This window comes from Lithobates pipiens, unplaced genomic scaffold (assembly GCF_037356315.1).
Source record: "Lithobates pipiens isolate NorthernLeopardFrog02 unplaced genomic scaffold, aLitPip1_a1.2 Scaffold_22, whole genome shotgun sequence".
Lineage (NCBI taxonomy): Eukaryota > Metazoa > Chordata > Amphibia > Anura > Ranidae > Lithobates > Lithobates pipiens.
In genome coordinates this window covers 87,392,615-87,404,330 of record NW_027507784.1, presented here as the reverse complement: position 1 = coordinate 87,404,330, position 11,716 = coordinate 87,392,615, and the positions used below count along the sequence as shown (strand labels likewise).

The window sequence follows — 11,716 nt, the reverse complement described above, 5'->3', positions numbered from 1 at the left end:
GGAGCTCAGGCTGAATGAAGGTCTACAATAGAAGATTATGGAATAAGTACAGAGTTCATTTTTAACCTTTGTTAGAAACTGTTCAAGACGGTTACCATAGGAGACAGTGCATCTACACATGCAGAAGATGTGGTGTTCGGCTGGGTCCCTTTACCTGCATGGCTGTCCACCTATAGAGGTCTCAGGGTCTGCTAATTAACATGGCAACTAATAAAGGGTGTCCTGGCCCCCAAACCCTCTCTCACACAGTTCTGTTTAAAGTGTAGCACTGACCCCTGAAGGAGCTGCTGGTTTTATTTGGGCTTACCGTTACCTCACCTGCTTGCTTCCCCATCTTGGGGATCCCCTGGTAGATGGCCCAAAAAATGTTGAAACTGACACTGAATACTCTTTTGGGTTATTTAGAACAAAACAGTCTCTTAATAGAGGGTAGAGGGTTAGGAGTGAGTTCAGGCACTTAGATTGCAAGATGGAAATCCAGAGAATAAAAACTGTTTCACAACTGGATTTAACAACCCCGGATAGACCTCTCTCACTAGGCCTAGCAGCTGGTGGGATGCTCGACAAAGTCTCCAACAGACTTGTGATACACTTGAGTGTTGCTGAGGGATGTGGATAAATTTAAAGAACTGACATACGGTACCAGTTTCTCTCAGCCCATCCGGCGATACCATACGAGTGTTGATCCAGGTTGCGTCATTCAACTAAGCCTCCAGGCTCCTACAGAGAAACCAGCATTGTGCATGGTCTTCTCCAGAAAGTGTCCTCCCCTGGGGTTCTTCAGTTGCTGGGCCTCTCCCTTCAGATGAGATGGCACCGGACCATCCCTGGATCAGCAGGCCTCGAAATTCGCTCAGCCTGTCCCTGTAGTTGCGTCGCCTCGGGCCAGCCGACCCAGAGACACAGGATGTATAGTTCCACACCCCAGGCCAGGAGGGCCATGGGGCTGGGTCAGGTGGACCACCAGAACCAAACAGACAGAAAATAATCCCCCGCCAACATGGTGTCGGTACCTTAAATACCACCCCCCAGAATGCACAGCAGGAAACCACTCCCACTGGGCTTGTTTCGAGAGATAAGTGGCATTCAATGCACCTAGCTAGACTGCATTTCTACTCTTGCCGGCGGTGACAGCGACACCTGCGGTCAAGGAGAACCCAGTGCAACCCGACTGGACTGGTACTGAAACCAGAAATTTCGAGAAATAGTCTCGAAGCCCAACTGTGGCTTCAGGCAGCTTAACTTTTCAAAAACAATAGCGCCTGCTCATCAGGAGCCAGCGCTACATAGACAATAAATCTCTTTGCATTCAAGAGGTGTCTGGTGCTAATGATTCTATCTTCTATTACACCCACCATACCTTGTAACCTACTCTACACAGAAGGATGTCAGCTATCCCCAACTCTGGAGGTTCTCATTAGACCAAAGGGGGCCCAGGACCTGGCTACAATTCTTACGTTTCCCCCCCCCCCCTTTTATTTTCTCCTGGTGATCCTGCAAATAACACAATTCCTATCCTAGGGTGACAACACTCAATGTACTTTATATACTCTTCTCCATAACCCAAGGGTGGGATTCTGTAGTTATAATTTACTTCCTGGCAACATCATTTGAGATAAATTTACAGTGCTAACTCTCTGCACTGTATTTATGGGGGGAGCCATGGTTGCCACCCAGGCTGTTTGGACTACCAACAGTTCCTCTTCATCTACATTACATACTGTATGGGGCAGGGAATGTGTAATTTACAGAAGATAGCTTGGAAGGAAGAGAATGTCTTGTGACTTCAGTTCCATACACAGGATGTTACAAGGACAATGCATTTCTGGCAACAGATATTTTTTATACTTGCTAAAAAAGTTCTTAGCCTAAAAAATAAACCTAAGGGTCCTTTCACACGGGGCGGATCAGTGATGATCCGCCCCCGTGGATATCCGCTTGCTCAGTGGGGATCGCTCCACTGATCCCCGCTGAGCAGGAAGATGACAGGTCCGTCTCTGCACACTGCGCAGGGATGGACCCGTCACAACGCCGCTCTCCTCTATGGGGGAATCGGATGACGACGGACCGCAGTGTCCATTGTCACCCGATCCGATCATGGATGGAAAAATAGCTTTTTCCTCCGTCACACTTTTTCGGATCGGAGCGGGTCGGATGTCAGCGGACTTGTCACCGCTGACATCCGACGCTCCATAGACCTCTATGGAGCATCCGTTCAGGTCCGCCTGAAAAACTGACAAGCGGGCCTGAACGGAACGGTAGTGTGAAAGGGGCCTAATACAATACAGTAAATTTAAGTACTGATAAGTTGAAATATAACATTTTTGTATTTAAATTCAAGATATAAAAAGTCTCACTTCCATGTTAATTCTTGTGTTCTGTTCCCCAGGGAACAAAGTATTTTTAGTCCCATTTTTCCTCTCCCTATGCACTGTCTAAGCTCAACGCTGCTAGCTATGAACTCAGATAAGGCACCCTTTCTCCATCTGCGGCTATCCGACAATGTGGCTAGCATGACAAGCCCGTTCACCCTGCATTCCCTACAGAAGCTTATGTTGGTCAAAGGCTTGGAAATGATGAAAAGTGTCATTTGCCAAAGCAGCCCTCTCCTTGCTAGCGTCGTTGTCTGGCGGCTGGGGGGGGGGGGGGGGGTGCCCTGTCCTCACAGCTCATAAGATGGGACAAATGTCTACATGTACTTCATTCCCTGGGGAACAGAACACCTTAATAAAAATGGAAGCGAGTCTTATTTAATATAGGCAGCATAATGGACACTTTATTTTACAAGCATGCTTGGGGGGTTGTGATCTGGTAGTGATCTCACCTTGTGCCAAGCTCACCGAGTCACAGTTCTGATTCTCCTGGTTGTTGGAAAGAAACTGATTCCAGAATCCAGAGGGCAGAGATAGAAGAAGAGACATTACCTGGAAAAGGAAGGCAATTATATATGAATAGAACTGCAGCTATAGTAGCCCCTGCTTCATGCTATTCCTCTTATTCCAATACCAAGTCCCAGCTGATTGAAAATAATGAGACTTTCTGAAGTCTAATAAAAGGAAGGAACCATGTGAACTTTGGCTAGGCTGCAAGTGACATGATGCATGGTAATAGCAAAAAGCAGGCAACGTGTTTTAGTGGCCAGAAAATCCCACTTTATCAGGGAAATATATTGTAATTAACAAACAAGAAACTGAAGAACTGAGAAAACGGCCTCCCTCTGACTTCTTGTGTGCGCTATGACGTCACAGCAGGCTCCCCCTACGCGTTTTGTGATATCGTCTGTGCCCCCGAAAAACATAGGGAGGAGACTGCTGTGACGTCATCGTGAAAAACAGGAAGTCAGAGGGAGGCCAAATTGTTGTTACTTGCCAGAGTTTGTTTACAAGCGTTTACTTTTTGGCATGCGAGTGTTCCTACCTTTTGATAAAGAACATTTTTAACTGGTATGCATTATGAGGAGCCATTTATCTTCTCTTTGATATGTCAATACCTGGAAGGATACATGATTGAGGAGTTCTTTTGACTGTCCCCCAAGATGGTTATGGTACTTCTTACCTGTTGATGACTACACTCAGGAAGGCCTCCGGATGTCTGCTGTTCTGTTTTGACCTTTCTATAGTGAAAAGGTCATATCAATCTGGTAAGCCTGTACAGTGTTACTTGGTGGAGGAGTTTGCACAGTGCTTGGATACTCAGTCCTCAAATGCGGTGTTGGTCACCATTTTCACATGTTTGTAAGCACATTTTCCAATTCTTTTCTGGGACTGAACTAATTAGATTTTTTTTTCATTTAAGGACTTTTGATATATACAGACTTTTTTGCATTTTTTTTTGTACCTTTAGGTTTGGGAAGTAGCGAACAACCTGTATTGCAAATATATTCTATTGTTTACTACCCCTGAGCAGAGAGTTCTGGAATAGAATATATTAAAAGATAAGTCTACCTCTAATGCTATTTTACACGTTACACCCACACGCCTTATTCAGTCTTGGTTTTTTAATGTGCTTCAGCACAGGCTAATGATGCTGGGAGTAGCCTGGAGGGATTTTAAGCACTGGCCATGGAAGTGGCTGGTGCTCTATCTTCAAACCAGGTATCCATAAGCAAGAGCTACAGTACTGAAGCCTATTACCTGCTGCTGACAGAAATTTCCTTAGTATTCTCACCAATTGCTTTCTTGATTGTCGAACCAGCCTGACTACCGTCTGCTTGCTTGAAACCCAAGACCTCTGCTTTTTCCTGACTGGTCCCTTGTCTCTACATCAAAGCCTCCTGTACCTTCTACCCCGTTGCCAGTTGTGACGAAAAGTTCCACGAACCACTAAGGGTTCTGGCCCATCTCCACCATCAAAAGCTCTGGTGAAGGCCAATTGGTACTTGGACTTTGTGTCACTGGAAGAGCCTGCATCCCCTGCCAGAGAGCTTAGCTTGCACATGATTTTTTTCAATCTGGGGGGGCCCACATTTATCAAGACGTCCCCATTTTTTGAAAAGCTGCAGAACCCAAGCCCTCCGGCTCAAGCAAGGACTTTCCTCACCATTTGAGTCATATCCAGTTCCTTGTTTCTACCTTCTTGTTTTACAGCTCAGAGCAGCATTTTCCCCACAATGAGCAAGATGCGTTAAGTCAAAAAATTGTAACGTTAAAAAAAAAAAAAAAAAAATCCTGACATGCTCCTTATTGTTTTATAGAAAGTGTGTTTTTTTTTTTTTCCAGTAATAACTTTGGAAACTTGGATATACACAAAAAAGGTATAGGTTTTGGACATTTAGACACAACAAATGTAAAAAAAACTTCAAAAATATAAAAAAGTCAAATCAAAAAGGTTTCCTTTCAGGTAAACCATCCCAAAACGTGAAAAAACATATTTGCTTGAAAATATACTATGGTTTTTTTGAACATTCACAAAAGCCCATCAGAGTCTTTTACCTTGGCTTGTCTTGGGGTATCTTGCATGATGATGAAAGGGCTGGGATCTGGCACCGAGTACCCAACAATAGTTGGGCCAAGGACTCGAGCCAAGTTCATCTTATCCATCTGACACTCTGAACTGCGCATCACCCTATAGGAAAAGAAGGACTGCGGATAGGGGACACTTGTGGTAACTTGTCTGCCCCAATGGCTTCATTTTATAACCTTTTTCTGTTACTTAAAAAATTTCTATCAAAACTTACCAAACTTATCAATGCTTACCTGTACAGGTGAAGGATGAGGAAGGCCAAGGTATCTCGGTTGGCTGGAGGTAGATCTTGCACAGCTTGACAGATCTCAGTTTTACCATCATTCTCATTGAGAATATCTGGGAAGAAGAAAGGAAGAAAGGAAGAAGAAGAAGCAGAAGAAGCAGAAGAAGCAGAAGAAGCAGAAGAAGAAGAAGAAGCAGAAGAAGAAGAAGAAGAAGAAGAAGAAGTTGCTCATAATTCAGTGAGATGCCAAACACTGAAAACACTTTGAGGCCAATTTATGAAAACTGGAAAAAAAAACAAAAAACATACTGATACAAGGAATTGAATTGGGTGTTATGAAGCTCCACTTTAGCATTTGCCATGATCTCTAAATAATATAAAGAAGGAGAGAAATGCAGGGGCAATATTAAAAATACTGAGCATTCTGTAACACAAGGCTTGCAAACCTTTTGGTGAACTTTTTAATACAGAGCTGAGACATAGAATGGAAGGTGGCTCGATCTGGATTTGGTCTCTCAGCAAGCCAGCTCGTAAAAGGCCATTCAAGCATAACCGCATCAGCAATTGTTTGCGCACCCAAACCTAATCACCATGTTTTCAGCAGATGGTGGCACTGGCAGACATTTGGGACTACATCTTATGTAGTCCAAGAGAGTGATCATCTGAATTCCCATCCTTGGCCCCCGCTCTGAACCGGTGCTTGTCCTTGCTGTATGGAAAAATACCAAATATGGGATACATTCAAGCATCTCTGTGCCAATATTATGCTCTGCTGTGAACAGGCAACTCCCAGCTACCACTATTAGAAGGGCACTAAACCTGGGGTCCATGGACCACCAAGTGGTCCATGGATGGGTTTCAGGGGGGTTTCAGGGGGTTCAAAAGGTAAAAAAATAAATAAAATAAAAAAAGATACACATACATAAATCCACTATACAGACCTCCCTCTTGTCCCAATCAGTGGTTTCCCATTGAAAATAAATGTCGTCGTCCCCGTCACTGCCTACAGCGCCAACCACCAAGCGTCTTGTCATTGGTCTACTTTTCCCATTTACATTTTGCATCATTGATCTCTGCCACTCCATAATAGCAACTTCTAATTTGCATTTTCTAGTAGTAGTATTAGTAGTACTGTCCGACTGTCCCCTAATCTATCCATCTTTAGGTGATCCCTGAAAACCCTTCTCTTCAAAGAAGCCTATCCTGCTTCTAACAATGTTTTACGTCCTCCATCCGCTCATCCCCCACAGCTATTTCATTTTATATCAATTGACCCTTCCTTTTTAGATTGTAAGCTCTAATGAGCAGGGCCCTCAGATTCCTCTTGTACCAAATTGTAATGTAACTGTACTGTCTGCCCTCATGTTTTAAAGCACTGTGCAAACTGTTGGCGCTAAATAAAACCTGAATAATAATAATAATAATAATAATAAATAGTACTATTAGCAGTAGTATTAGGTTTAAGCAGAAATAAAATGGGTTTTATTTGCACAAGATGATTGTATATAATTTTTGTAATGAGCAACCATTACCCTTTGCATGGAAAAAGAGAGTGTTTTTTGTTAAAGTGGTTGTAAAGGCTGAAGGTTTCCTACCTTCATACATTCTAGGTAAAAAACCTTCAGCGTGCAGCTGCCCCCCTTGACCCCCCCCCCCCCCCAATACTTGCCTAACCGTGAACTCCATCTAGCGATGTTCACAAGAGCAGAGGCTCTCCCGGGTCTCTCGCTCCTCTCTGGCTGAGATGCAGCAACAGGAGTCATTGGTTTCCTGCTGCTGTCAAAGTCGGTGAGCCAATGATGAGAGAGAGAGGGGGCGGGGCTGAATGGACACACAGGGCAGTGGCTCAGGTGCCCCCATAGCAAGCTGCTTGCTGTGGGGACAGTGGACAGGAGGGAGGGGCCAGAAGCCCCAGCGAGGGACTTTAAAAGAGGAGGATCCTGGCTTCTCCGTGCAGAACCATTACACAGAGCAGGCAATTTGAACTTAGTTTTGTTTAAAAATTACAAAAACAAGATTTTAATATCGCTTTAAGATGGTTTACTTTATTCATACTTTGTGCATGTCATATGTATAAGGCAATCAAATTTTAAATGACAAAGTACATACCGGTATATTTATTGCATGCAATGTTGTGTTTATGTGAATAATTCTGAGAAGGGGGTTCACAGCTTTTATCAGATTATTAAAGGGCTTCATGACTCAAAAAAGATTACGGACCACTGCACTAAAGGATGCCACTTGGACATGCGAGATCTGTGCCCTATTGGGTGGAATCCGCAGTTTGTCTATGGAGAGCGACTTCTCTTTAAAGCAGGGATTATTACTTTTATTAAACAGAATTGACAGTATATAGTGCCAACAGCTTGCACAATGCTTTACAAATTAGATGGGAGACAGTACAGATACAACACAAGTCAATACAAGAGGGTTATGCCTTGTAAACACGCTTTCAAATCGCTTGTACAATAATCTGATTGTTCATACACAGCTTTTGAGAGCCGATCATGACAGTTCATGTGAAATTATCAGAAGGTACAAACACGAACATTTTTCCCAAAAAAATTCTATTTCCGATAGCAGAATGGACGATTTTCATTTAATTAGTACAGTATTTGTCTGAAAAAAAACTCAGAAGGCCAAGACCACGCATTCTCGGAAATTAAAAAATACATTGCAATACAACACATTACATCCCTTTCGAAGTTGTATTCTGTCATACGAAAATTTTTGGAACTTTAGTAACCTCTTCATTTTTTCAATTTGAGACTAGCATATAAAGAAAAAAAAAATGGTAGGTCATTGGTCCAATATTCTCATTGTGTGTACCTTTATTCATTGTGTAAGCCAAAGGCAGTGGAGGGATTGGCAGAGAGGGGTGGTGGACATTGAAAGTGTGGTAAGGTGGATGAGCCGAGCAGCAGCATTCATGATGGACTGGAGAGGTAACCTGTGTAGAGGTAGGCCAACAAAGATGGAGTTGCAATAGTCAAGGCGAGATATAACTAGGGAGTGAATTCATAGTTTCCCTAATCGTCTTTCAGGACAGCCACTATGAGAGATAGACTCCTCCTCTTCCTCTGGAAACACTGCGCCAGCCCATAAATTCTTACTTCCCCTGCCGGACCTCAGTTATTAGTGTTTCCTCCGGCGGGGAGACACTGTGCAAGGAACTAGGCCGATCAGTCGGGGAGGCTGTGGCCATTTTGACGTTAAAGAGCCCGGTGGATAGAAGCAGGGGCTTCGTTTTAAAAAAGCCGGGTTCAAACCGTTCACAACCAACGTCCGCGATGTCGGACGGGACGAACGGTTTACTTACCTTCACCAGGTACTGCCACCCCTTCCGAGTCGAGCGCGGCTTCAGGTTGTGGGGGACTCCTATCGCGTCTACAGGGACGCAGCTGGCAAGCCGTTCGGATGATTTCCCTGTACGGGGGTACAGTCCGCCTCCTTTTTTTCTTGAACCGAGCGGGCCGAACGACGGGCGACGTCGTATCCGGCGGAAAACGAAGGCTTGACCTCGATCGACTTCCGGTTCCGGGTCGTGGAGCTGATAGGAGGGCCGGGCACCAGCTGGAGATGAGTTCAGAACGCGCGCAGGCAGCGTGGAACTCGGTGTTAAGCAGCCACCTGCAGTCATGTCGGAAGCCGAGGCTCAAACGACCGACTCTGTCTCCAGCATTCCTAAGGTAAGAGCGCCCTGGGGAGGGGTTCTCTTTATCTAGGATCCCCCCACCCCAATGTATGGTTCTATCATGGGTGGGGGGGCAGACCCCCTGGGTGGCCAGGGGGGAGGGGAGGCGCAGATCCCTTCGTTTTATAAAAAGGGTCTAGTGCACTCCCAGGGTTGTATCCCGAGCTTTTGATTGACTCTGTTTTTTCTTTTTCCTTTCTTTTAGAAAGCTGCGGAAAAAACTAGGTCTACGCATAGCTCTAGAAGGAAGTGTGCCTCCTGTAGGGACATTTTAGGGGAATCTTGGACCAAGGTGTTGTGCAAAGGCTGTATTGACTCCCTTGTTAGGGAAAGGGAATCTGAACAGGAGTCAGGACTAGCAGCTTCAGTTAAAGAGCTCTCCTCCACCTTCTCTTCTTTTAGGTCCCTTTTTGAAAAATTCCAGCTTCCCACGGGTCCATCTCCCCAGGATACAACCCCACCTCTAGCACAGAGTTCTGCCCCGGTCCAACCCCCTAGTGTAGGGGGGACAGAGGTTGCAGGCCCTTCAGGGACAGATAGGGAACTTCCAGACAGTTCCTCTTCTGATTCCGAGGAGGGTTCCGAGGGGGACCAGGATGGGTCCAGGAAAGCCTCCAGATATAAGTTATCCCTTGATGAGGTAGAGGACCTCTTAAAGGCAATTTATACAACCCTCGGTATCCAGACGGATAAAAAGCCCCTTACCCTGCATGACCAAATGTATTCTGGTTTGGGGGAGCCAAAGAGAAGGGTGTTTCCAGTACACGATGTGTTAATGGAAACAGTTAAAAAGGAGTGGCAGGATCCGGAGAGAAAACCCTTTTTATCCAGATCCCTCAAAAGAAGGTTCCCATTTTCAGAGGACCCGGCATGCCTTTGGAATAAAAGTCCCAAGTTGGATGCCGCTTTCTCCCAGGTCTCCAGACACACAGACTTGGCGTTTGAAGACATGGGGGCGTTGGCAGATGTCATGGATAAAAGGATTGACTCTCTGCTTAAAAAGACGTGGGACTCGGCCATTGGCAATCTTAAGCCTGAAATGGCAGTTACAGTTGTGGCTCGCAATTTAGAGCACTGGCTCTCACAGATCCAACAACATATTGAGGCAGGTACAGATAAGGAAACCATTCTGTCATCCTTCCCTACTATGCTGCGAGGGATCTCTTACATAGCAGATGCCTCTGCTGAGTCCGTCCGCATGTCAGGCAGAACGGCGGCTCTAGCCAATTCGGCCAGAAGGGCCCTCTGGCTAAAAACATGGCCAGGGGATAATGCCTCCAAGATAAAACTTTGTGGGATTCCCCTCACGGGGGACCTCCTTTTTGGCCCAGGGCTAGAGACGGTTCTAGACCGGACAGCGGACAGGAAAAAGTCCTTTCCTCTCAAACGGAAAATCCCTGTACCAACAAAGAAGGGGTTTCGTCCGCAGGGGCGTAGTGAAACCTCTAAACCAGAGACAAAAAAGAAAACCTGGCCCCAAAAAGGCAGGGGCAGAGGAGGGGCGATTTTTCGCCCTCCTATCCAGCCCAGTAAAACCCAGTGACAGTCCAACTACAGTGGGAGGAAGACTGGGGGCCTTTCTTCCACAGTGGGAAGCAATATCCCCCAATCAATTTATTTTAGGGGTAATAAGAAGGGGGTACCTCTTGGAATTCCTAAGACCACCCCCTCAAAGGCTCCTTGTCACGCATCTACCCAGGTGCATGGTAAAGGCCGAGGCCTTGCTAGAAGCTCTGAGGGAGTTAGAGAATCAGGATGTTATTCGCAAGGTCCCGAGAGCAGAAGAGGGAAGGGGGTTTTATTCTCACGTCTTCATAGTAAAAAAACCCTCAGGGAAGTTCAGGCTGATTCTGAACTTAAAGCCTCTAAACGCTTCAGTGACATACAAGAGATTCCGCATGGAATCGATCTTTTCAGTAAAAGCGCTCCTGCCCCACAACTGTTTCATGGTGTCTCTGGACCTAAGGGACGCGTATTTGCACATCCCTATAGCGGAGGCCTCGCAGAAGTTTCTACGCCTTGCCATAGATCTGGGCGGGGAAACAATACATTTTCAGTTTCAGGCCCTGCCATTCGGGCTATCCTCTGCACCCCGCATTTTTACCAAGGTCCTGGCAGAAGCCATGGCCTTTCTTCGGCTCCAGGGGGTATGTGTAATTGCCTACCTGGACGACCTGCTTCTGTTTGCAGCATCCCCAGCTCAGTTGGTCAAGGATCTCAATCTAACCAAAAGGGTCCTTACAGACCTGGGGTGGCTTCTGAACTTGGAAAAATCCAGCCTGATCCCCTCACAACAGATCTCCTATCTAGGTTTTCTGTTGGACTCAACACTGTTGAGAGTTTTTCTGCCAAAAGAAAAAGGTACAAAAACTGGACAGTGCGGTGGCCTCTCTTCAAAACAACCAGCTGGTTTCCATAAGGGTTCTGATGTCAGTACTAGGTCTCCTTACATCCACCCTTCCAGCAGTACAGTGGGCAGGGCTACACTTTCGTCCCCTACAAACCTTCATCCTAGGGGTGTGGGACCACAGTCAGGAGGCCCTAGACACCCTGGTACATATTCCCCTCCAGGTAAAAAGATCCCTCTGGTGGTGGAGGAAAGTGACAAATCTGTCGCAGGGTCGTCTGTGGCTCATCCCGGTTTCTCGGGTAGTAACCACAGATGCAAGTGGAAAAGGTTGGGGGGCACATCTGGGTTCCCTTCTAGCCCAGGGCACTTGGGAAGACGACGAGTTGACTCGATCGTCCAATTGGAAAGAATTGAGGGCAGTGGGACTAGCCCTCAGATTCTTCAAAAAGGAGCTTCAGGGTCACCACATTCAGGTGAGGTCGGA

The 11,716-nt window shown here is 45.9% G+C and overlaps 1 protein-coding gene across 1 annotated transcript in view; it reads right to left on the bottom strand.

Annotated features, from left to right (window-relative positions):
* Positions 1-11,716, bottom strand: part of LOC143923894 (rac GTPase-activating protein 1-like) — a 168,098-nt gene that overhangs the window by 4,367 nt on the left and 152,015 nt on the right. Inside the window, exons 13-15 of the mRNA XM_077447838.1 lie at positions 5,196-5,301; positions 4,932-5,064; positions 2,825-2,924 (exon numbers count right to left, since the gene is read on the bottom strand). Of these exons, the coding sequence (XP_077303964.1) occupies positions 2,825-2,924; positions 4,932-5,064; positions 5,196-5,301 (339 nt within the window). The remainder of the gene's footprint in view (positions 1-2,824; positions 2,925-4,931; positions 5,065-5,195; positions 5,302-11,716) is intronic.